Raw genomic sequence first — 9,924 nt, forward strand, 5'->3', positions numbered from 1 at the left:
TTTGGACTTCCTTCGATCCTTTTCCTTTTTGAATTTTCGCTTGATCTTTAACTTTCTCAAGGATATATATTCAAACTTAGTTACCTACTCTCTTGTCCTATCTAATCAAGCTTAATTAAGACACGCACTAATTAACAGAACTTCTAAAGGAATATAATCTAATCCATATATACCAGCCAATCCATATAATCTAACACATTGCTCGTTTGGCTGGTGACTCAAAGGATTCTCCTTTGTAATTTTGACTTCGTCCCCTCTTGACCTGCGCACGGTGAGATCGCTTTCAACACACCATGCTAATCATCTCCATCTCATCTCCATTTGTATTTGAATCATCCGACTCAACATTTTGAAGCCGGTGACTTAACTATTGCGAAAATTTGTTTAATATTCTAGGTTAAACTATAAGTTCTAACTATTCAGTTCTTCAATTTTATAATTTAAGGTTATTATTTCTACTTTGATGTTTACTTGTTTATTTTTTGTTGTCGCTGGAAACAAGAAAATTGTTAATGGAAGATCGAAAGGGGTTACACGCCGGTGCTGATCAGCATAAGCAGACATATATATGCTTATAAGCATAAACAGTCCCATCGATTTGCTTATAAGGAATCATGGATGGTTACAGGATCTTCCGTGGCTTGGTGGATCATATCAAGGGAGATCTATTTGTTAGAGTAAAAACTGTGAATTGAATGGTTGTAGGGGTCTCACAGGAGTTAGCCATAGATTAGTTTTTAGCATTGGTCAGGCTCGCTTTTATTTAAAGATCCGGTTTGTTTGAAACTGTTATTGTGAAGTTAACCTCACCAATACAATATGAAGAAGTTAGCAACATCAAGTCATTTCACCTCTGTCCCTACATCCAAACATGTCACACGATCCCTCCGTCCTATCTTATCCCTTCATTAAAAAAACAGAGTTTAACTCATCCCTTTAATTAAATAAAAAAATAGAACCAACCTATCCAACGATCCTGGATTGACTATAACACATCCTATCTAGTCCACAAACCAAACACATCCTTAAGCAACAGTTATCCGATGAGTCCGTAGGAAAAATAGCGTGGAAAAGGAGAGACGGATGTGGGAAGGTAAACATAATATCTAGAGTTACTAGGCCCCTAAAGAGTAGAATCCTATCCTTAAATCGGTGAAAATTCTGAAGTAATTTACAACATCAAAACATAATCACCTCAATGCTAAAGAAACATTGAATCCAATTTTGATCCACACATAGGGAGATCGAAAGGACACACGTGGTTGTGAATAGTAGCTAATTCAAATATGACTTATGAATAGATAGATTTCCGCTGAATTAGGTATAGAAATGTTGTGGTGTGCATGGTAGATGAAATATTGTACCAATCTTTGAAAATTGTTTCGAAATTTGTAATGAGTTATATATGTGTTTCTGAGGTGAGGCAAGGAGCACCAATAACATTCTAACCTGGTAGAACTGGATATTCTCCTGCGTGCAGGGTGTTGGGATGCCAACGGATTGCACGGGTGGCAGCTACCACTTGTGTGTATCTTGAGCAACTTCACTATAGCACCGATTCTTGTCTTCTACAATATGTCATACAAGGAGGCAACTAGCAAGTTGACATCTTTCAATTCCCTTTTCATTTTTGCATGATTTGTCCACGTCTTGTATGTAAAGAGCTCCATAGTCATCTCTCTCTCTCTCTCTCTGTCTAAAAAGCCAATGGTTATTTTCCTCTGCAACTTGTTGCCAGCACATGAGTACTTTCGGCACTGCTCAGTACTTATCCACCTTATCCTAAACGGTGAATACACTATAAGGCGTATACATGATTCATAATTTATAAGATCTCGTTTAGAAAAAGATGAAGGATTGCAAAAGAAATATTCAGTTCCCAATCTTTAGAGAGAGTTTCCATGCGTGTTCTGATTTCCGAATAGCACATGATGGTAAAAGGGAAATGTAATCATACTTCTAAATTTTAATGGAAACATTCATGGTTGTCACAACCAATCTCAACTGGGATGAATTGAAAAAAAAAAGATTTTTGCAGTTTGCTACATCGAAGGCCTCCTCGCAGCTCCTGGCCCATGTATTCTGTGCATGACGTAACTTATGAAGATATTTGAATCATAAGATCGACTTCCTATGAATTTTACAGATTTTTTCTAAATGGGATAAGATCTGTCCTCTAAACACACCAGATCTACACAATCACTGGTGGAACACACGGGTTTTACAATAACCATGGATTGAACTCAGGTAGGCTAGGTGCACCATGGATATGCTAGCCAACCGAGCAACCTCTAGTTGCCAAATTTACAGAAAATTATTTGACTCCGGCGTAAACAAGGAAAAATAACCATGATCAAATGCAGCATAAAGTTTTAGAGATATTTCAGCCTGTTGTAGTAATCTTGGTCATTGAACTTGTCACTGTAATGAGCATTTTTTCCATTCTTGAGGAGTTACCATGAGGTACCGCTGTTTTCTATGTAAAATTTGGTATCTTTTAGTATCTAAAGTATTAAGAGATACTAAATTTTATAGAAAACAGTGGTATCTCTTGATACCTTCTCAAAGATAGTAAAATTGCTCCATTGTAATACTCTGCCCAATGCACACTGTATATACAGAAGCACCACCTCTGCCGAAACCCAAAGCTAGTGCTGACATACTCAAAAAGGTTGCTACGAAACTCTTACAAACAAACAAAGTTCCCAACTGTTTGATTCAGCTATAGGTTTGGCAACTCGACATCCATGCGGCCATGCATGCCTCAGAAGCAACCTAGTGCTTGTGCTACTTAACCTACGCGGTTAGTTAGTGACCTGGAGTACATAAAACATCTCGGAGAGCTGAGTGTGCATAACGATAACGATCTCTCAGAAGAAAACAACGACAACGACACGATTATTCAGCAGCACACACCGCACAGGCATATGATTTGTGTAGTGCATGCTGACGCGCCCATGAGCTCAATCACTCGCTCGCTCGCTAAATATTCTTCTCTTTTTTTTCACTTGCGATCGATAAGACCGGGCAGCACGTAATGACAAGCACCCAAAACCCATAGTTTTCTCGCCCGATTTGGCCTCCCTGCGCACGCTTTCTTTCTTAAATTCCTCCAATGGCTCATTGCACCGCACCGCACAGCGAAACGAAGTCGTGCTGTGCTCAACTGCTCATCGAGTAGTTAATCTGAAGATTCGCTTCATCGGTTGGGCAGAAAAAAAATTTCTCATCCTTTCGAATTGTTGGTGGATCAGTGCATCTGTTTTCTTTGCAGTATAATGCACTGTCTGCATTTGGCATAGGCTGGTTTGAGTAATTTTAGGTTGAAGCAAACAACTGATAGATATTCCCTGGAGTATATTTAACTGTTAGTACTTAGTCCTTGTTCAAACTAGCTTTTGTGCACCCTCTCTTTCTCTGTTGCAAAGGAAAAATGCTTTTGACAATAATGGAGGTCAGGCAACTTGGCGTTTTACTAATGAAAAGATTCTCCAAACGGATTGGAGGGCCTGTTTGTTCTGAAATTTCGTCAGCCTGTCCAATAGAGCTCTGCTCTTTATCAGAGCGGAAACTGGAAAAATATTCTCCATTCACAAGTTTAGGCTGAAAGAGGTCAAGGTAAGCATGTACTATAATGAATCTAACACATCCAATTTTACTCGTTGACGAAAATTTTAGTTCAAAATGCTAGATTTTGCAGATGGTGAACTTTTGCAGTTTTTTTTTCAGAAGGGGTGCAGTAGTTCTATCCCTGCATTAATAGGAGGAAGGTGAAAACAAAGTCCTAAGGGGGTTACAGGTTGTGTGATTACAATTTACTTAGATTCAAAGCAACCTTCTAGTTGACGTAAAAAACAACATAAAACTGAGCATTACTCAAATAAAAAGAAAAGGCATCTAGTTCAATGATCCTGCGCATATTAGTTAATCAGTTTTTATAAAAAATGTAGCATTCATGACGCTCTTTTTTTAAGAACCGTTTCAGCACATAAGCATGCACCTAGCTAGTACCATAGTCCACTACAGCAAGTCATACAAAAAGTTGAACCTGCATTATCTTTTTAATCAGCTGTCATGGATTAATATTTCTCCGCATTGACAGATACATTGTTCCAAGTACACACAATAATCACCCCGTAATGGCCACTCGAATCGCACAAGCCCGGAAAAGACAGAGTGAGAGCAATGCTGATGCCTGATAGCCATTAGGAACCGAAAAAAAAGACAGAGACAGAAAAGAAAAAGAAAAAGAAAAGAAAAGAAGACGTTCAGAGACAAGAAGAAGAAGCTCAGCTCCATCTTTTCGCATTTGCTTATGCTTATAAGCCAAAATTTAAATTTTTACATAAATTTAGAGTATAATTTCTATTTTTTCATCGTAATTTATGTTTCAGTCTTAATTTTTAAATCGTTAAAAACACATATAAAAGTTCTATTCGAAAATTATTTTTTACTTCTAAATATGTTCCCACGATCACCCCCGCTGACTTTTACACCAAAAGGCAACCTTCGACGTTGCCCTCTCCAGAACACAAGAGGCCGTATCACGTCCTTTGCCGTGCGTCACACCGCAGCCCGTGCAGCGAGCACGTACGTACGTACGAACGTCGTGCAGCCAGCCACAGGGAGAGCAGAAGCTTCGCCGAGAGGGAGGGAAGCCACTGTCCCGGCGGCATCGCCGCTCGCCGGGTCGCCGGAGCTCGACACGTACACGCCCCTTGAGCAAGGACAAGACAAGACTGCACTTTTTTTTGCAGCCCTGGGCGTCGCAGAGCGGACGGAGCTGGCAGCTGGCTACGATCCATACGGACCTCCATTGCTAACAGTATTCTACTACCAGTTGGAGGCAGGGCTTATATGTAGCTCTGGTCTCTGGAGATGCAGATATACCTACACAAGCTGGGCATCTCTCTCTCTCTCTCTCTGTTTGTTGCTCTGTTCCTGAAAGCGATCAGCGCAACCGAAGCAGCAGAGGAGGACACACAGGCAGGCAATGATGGCGGAAGTTGGTCAGAGGAACAGCCGATCGAATATTCACTCTCTCATCAACAGCAAAGCGGAGACGACGACGTGTGCCTCACGTCGTTTTATATATATACATATACATATACTATTCATCATATTCATTAATCCATATGCATCTATCGTCTATGTACGTACGTATGGATGGATGTAAGTGTGCATATAGTATGGCGTTTTTATATTCCCGGAGCAAGTGATCGGCGCCAGAAAGCACCTTTGTGCCGTCTGCAGGTGCAGCCAAATTCTAATGCGAGGCTTGCTTGGCAGCGATGGAGAAAAAAGGGGAGGACAATGGCGAGCGAGAATCGTATGCGTTAGGATTAGCAGCAATAAACAACGCCTCGCCACCGAGCGCGCGATACGGAAGAATGCAAAAGCCGGGGGCAAATCCTATCCTCCTGAGTGGCTAATTAAATTCCTGCGTGGTCGGGAGGTTGTAGCTAAGGCTTTTTTTTGCACACGTTTGATGCATCGTTCTCCATCAGCCGGTGGGTGCCTGGGTGGGTCAGTGCCCACGGCTTCGGAGTTTCTGGTCCCGAAAACCTGTTTCATGATGTGCTACGTCTCGAAACAAAAAGAAGAAACTTTTGTGTTGCTGTTTTGATGGTAGTAATCCTGTTCGTTCCTTCTTTTCTTTTCTTTTTCTTTTTTACTTTGCGCCCGGCCATTGTAAGGTCAGTATCGGAGGTAGTAGGTGAGGTCACGGTTGTACGTACGTGTGTAACATTTGCTGCTGCTGCACCTGTACACACACGGACACACCATCAGCTGTTTTTCTTTTCTTTTTTTTTCTTTTTTTTTTTCTTTTGAGATAGAAGAGAACCGCACCGTCAGCGGCTCAGCTCACTGATAATAAGATCTCGCCGCAGCCGCCACGGAGCAAGCGGCCCAGCAATCGTGGCCCGATAAGAAGGCCCACTCACGAAGCGGCCCACCAAGATCAGCGGCCCGCACAAGATTTCAGAAGACTCGGGAGTCCCGATCCGTTCTCCACCAGCCGCGGCGGCGATGAAGGACCCGTTCGAGGCGGCGGTGGAGGAGCAGGAGTCGCCGCCGGAGTCCCCGGCGGCGCACGAGGAGGACGCAGGCGGGGCCCCCGAGGGATACGAAGGCGGCAGCGGGTCGCGCGCGCCTCCGCGGCTGCCTCCGTCGGGGGCCGCCGGCTCGGGCTCCGGCGGCGCCGCCGCGGCGGGGAGGGGCAAGGTGGTGCGGGTTCAGAAGGAGCAGGAGGAGGAGGATGACGAGGAGGAGCACATGGAGGTCGACCTCGACAAGCTTCCCTCCGGCAGCAGCGACCCGGACAAGCTCGCCAAGATGAAGTAGGTGCATGTATGCGCCCATCCTATACCTAGTTTTGCCTTTTGTTGGGCTAGATATGAAGTGTTAACTGCATAAATATCAGTTGAAGTTTTTTGTGGGACTAGGTTTATCAGTTGAAGTTAGTAACCATTTGACTGTCTATTGCCAAATTAACTGCCTAAAGATCAGTTAAAGGTAGGAACCATATGACTGTCTATTGAGTAAAGTACTCCATCCGTCCCAAAATGTAACATTTCTGTAATTGGAATCTTGTATCAAAATATAAATATTTTTGGTATTATTCACAGTAATACTTATCCCATCAATCACTTCGTATTCAAAATTCTTATCATTTTATCCCCACTTATCCTTTCAACCTCATTTATTAAGGAGCATAATAGTCTTTTTTTTCTCAACCTTATATTTTGGGAAGGAGGTGGTAGATGTTTTGACTAAGTTCAGTATTTTGGCGTCTTTGACCATCAACTTTGGTTATTTGTGACAGTAATGGGGTGATTGTACAACATATTTATAAATAAAAAATAATTTATATACGTATTCTTAGTGATCTAAAAGACAAGGCTGGAAAATTAATCAACTCTAAATTTAAGGTTGAAAATTCAAATGTTGCTGTATAAACATAAGCGGAAGCAAAAAAGATGGGGGTGAGACTTGACCTCTGATAATTTCTGAATTGGAAAAGGAGATTGTTGTCAATTGTCCATGATTGTAGTTACAAACAACTTGACTTTATTCTCTTCTAGGATTTATGTTCCAATATAGATGGTGAAATATTAAACCCATCTGAATAGATAATATGTATGTTTAAATGATTGTGTGTATTGCTTGTCCAGTGCGATACTATCCCAGTTTTCAGTAGACCAGATGAACCGGTATGAGTCATTCCGCAGATCGGGATTCCAGAAATCTAACATGAAAAAGGTACACTCCCAGCTTCAGTTGCTATTAGTTGTATAGATTATAAACTGAACAATATCAATTTTGTATGATGTGTGTCACGTCTCCAACTGAATTGGCTTCAGCATTTTCATTTGTAACATGTTCTGCTTTCTTAAGTTAGTTACCCTTATTGTCTGTTGAATAGCACCTGTTATCTTTTGGTTCATGTTTCCTTTCTGGATGCATTTTGTGAGTTGTTCAACATATCATGTGTGTCTTGTCCAAATTATTGATTTCACTTCATGTACAGGACAGTTGATTTCACTGATTCACTCTTAGGTTATATATGATACCTTTTTGTCTGTCATTGTTTTTACTGATTGTATGTGATATACATCTCCAAACGAAAAAACTTGGTCAATATTCTTTTCATATCAGCTTATAGGCAGGCTAAGGACATTTTGTAATGTCAATCCAAAGGTTGGCATTTTGCTTGGTAAAATATGTTACTTATGGCTGCTGAACATGTGTCTGGAGTTATAAGTGCTATGAAATTATATTCTAGTCAGGGGGAGAAGTGCTTCCATGTATTTGCTCACCAATGGTTGAAATATGAGACCAGTGCATTCTTAGATAGTTTCTTCCAAGTTGATTTGATATTTTGTTCCATGCAGCTATTGGCGAGCATCACTGGCAGTCAAAAGATTTCTCTACCAACAACAATTGTAGTATCAGGAATTGCAAAGATGTTTGTTGGCGAGCTCATTGAAACAGGCAAGTCTAGAGTGATTATCTTGTTTACTTTGTTTCTTACAGCACTCTACCACCAAAGCACCTATGATTTTGGATGTATGTTCGTTTCTTGAGTAATCTCTATGGTTGGTCTTTCGTAATCGTCCCTGTCCAAAAGTCCTTTTCTGCTTTCCATCTCATGATGATATAGTATGAAACACTTCTTCTCTGCAGAAGAAAAAATGAGGGATACCTTTGTAGACTTCTTTTTTTGACAATTCAATTGTGCTTGTTACAGCTAGAATAGTCATGACTGAGAGGAAGGATTCTGGACCCGTAAGGCCTTGCCATATCAGAGAAGCCTACAGAAGATTGAAACTTGAAGGGAAGATCCCACGGCGGACTGTTCCCAGGCTCTTCCGTTAGAACTGAAGCATGTCTATTGATCCCAGTCGACACTGTGATGGCCCTTTATGCTGTCAGACTGGAAAGAAAGAACTAAATGAGATGTATGTCGTCAGCTTTGTGAAATTGTTCTGTGGTTTCCCTTGCAGCAAGGGAAACGGAGTAAACAGTATGTGCAAGATGAAGTACTACGGTACTCCTAACCGTGTAAAATTCTATGTATAAAATATTGACCGTAGGCTGTAATTTTCAAGCTTATGAATAGTTGAACTATGGTACTATGATGTTTGGAGTATTCGCTGAATCTGATTAGTGATTGTGTGCACTTTATCGTCCCTAGTTTTAATCCAAATGAAGCTCCATAAGTGCTTATATTCTGCTATGTTTATACAGGGAACTCCTGCCGTTGTTGTCACTACTCATCAATCTTTACATGTCGTATGAACAGCTTGGTGGTTTGCTTCGATGGGTGACGTCGTTGGTCCCTTCAGCGTTGGAGTGTACGAACTGTCGATTATTCTGTGAACGTTCGCTCCTAGCGAGCATAAGCGAAATGCAAGCGCCCCACGGGCAATGCCACATGATTTAACGTGAAAAAATCCTTCTAAAATAGAGAGAAAAAATCATGGGAGATAAATTCACTAATAACGGTGCGGGAGAAAAAACCACGTACAAATATTGCCAAAAATCATGACTCAAGCAAAATAGCTCATCAACTTATGGAGCCATCGCGCCAAACAGACGACCAGAAGAAAAATGAATCAATGGAACAATCAGCACCTATAGGCTAGACTAATCTTTTTTATTCTCTCTTTTGGCTTTGGTTACCCTGAGAAGTTTCAAACTTCCCGTCTTGTACAGTTTTTCTTCTTCTTCCGCTTTTTATCCCTGTAACCTCTATAATCCTGTAACGCCAACCCATTTTTATCAATGAAATGGATATAAGGTAGAGTCTCCTCTACCTTCTTAGCTTAAAAAAAATGGTATGGGATTACAGATACAAGGGTGGCTTATATTTATACACATTGAATAGGACTAGGACTAGTAATATGATTAGGATTAGGACTAGGGCTAGAATTAGGATATTTGAGTCATAACCTAACATATACTTATCTCAGTTTTGAATTAGTGTAGCAGCTATGCCATGATCCTATCAGATAACGTTCCCCAGAGTTCCAGTTCAACTAGAGGTAGAGGCGGTGTGAGATCATGTTCCCTAGGGTTATAGTTCGACTCGAGACTGTGAGATTATGTTTCTTTGGGTGCCAGCTTGACTAGAGGCAGTGTGGTTTGATAATATATCAAAAAGCACACAGTAAACACCATATCTTTTCGCTTCCATTTATGTTTATAAACTAAAATTTAATTTTTTAACCTTAAATTTAGAGTTGATTTTAAGGTTTTTTCTAAAGCTTATTTTTCAGGTTGGATTTTAGATTGCTAAAAATATAGTTATAAAAATAATATTAATAAATTATTTTTTATTTACAAATATATCATTTGATCTTTTTTCCAAGAAAAGTCAAACAACCCACTAAATGTCACAGTAAGTAATCCAAACCACAC

General features: G+C 40.6%; 1 protein-coding gene across 1 annotated transcript; it reads left to right on the forward strand.

The window, feature by feature from the left end:
• The first annotated feature begins 5,999 nt into the window (after window positions 1–5,999).
• On the forward strand, window positions 6,000–8,639 carry LOC102708287 (transcription initiation factor TFIID subunit 11). Its single transcript, XM_006644460.3, has 4 exons — window positions 6,000–6,341; window positions 7,176–7,263; window positions 7,896–7,995; window positions 8,252–8,639. The coding sequence occupies exons 1-4, from the start codon at window positions 6,031–6,033 to the stop codon at window positions 8,377–8,379; spliced, it is 627 nt and encodes a 208-aa protein (XP_006644523.3). The 5' UTR covers window positions 6,000–6,030; the 3' UTR covers window positions 8,380–8,639.
• The last annotated feature ends 1,285 nt before the right edge of the window (window positions 8,640–9,924 follow it).

The sequence above is a fragment of the Oryza brachyantha genome, chromosome 1 (genome assembly GCF_000231095.2).
Source record: "Oryza brachyantha chromosome 1, ObraRS2, whole genome shotgun sequence".
NCBI lineage: Eukaryota > Viridiplantae > Streptophyta > Magnoliopsida > Poales > Poaceae > Oryza > Oryza brachyantha.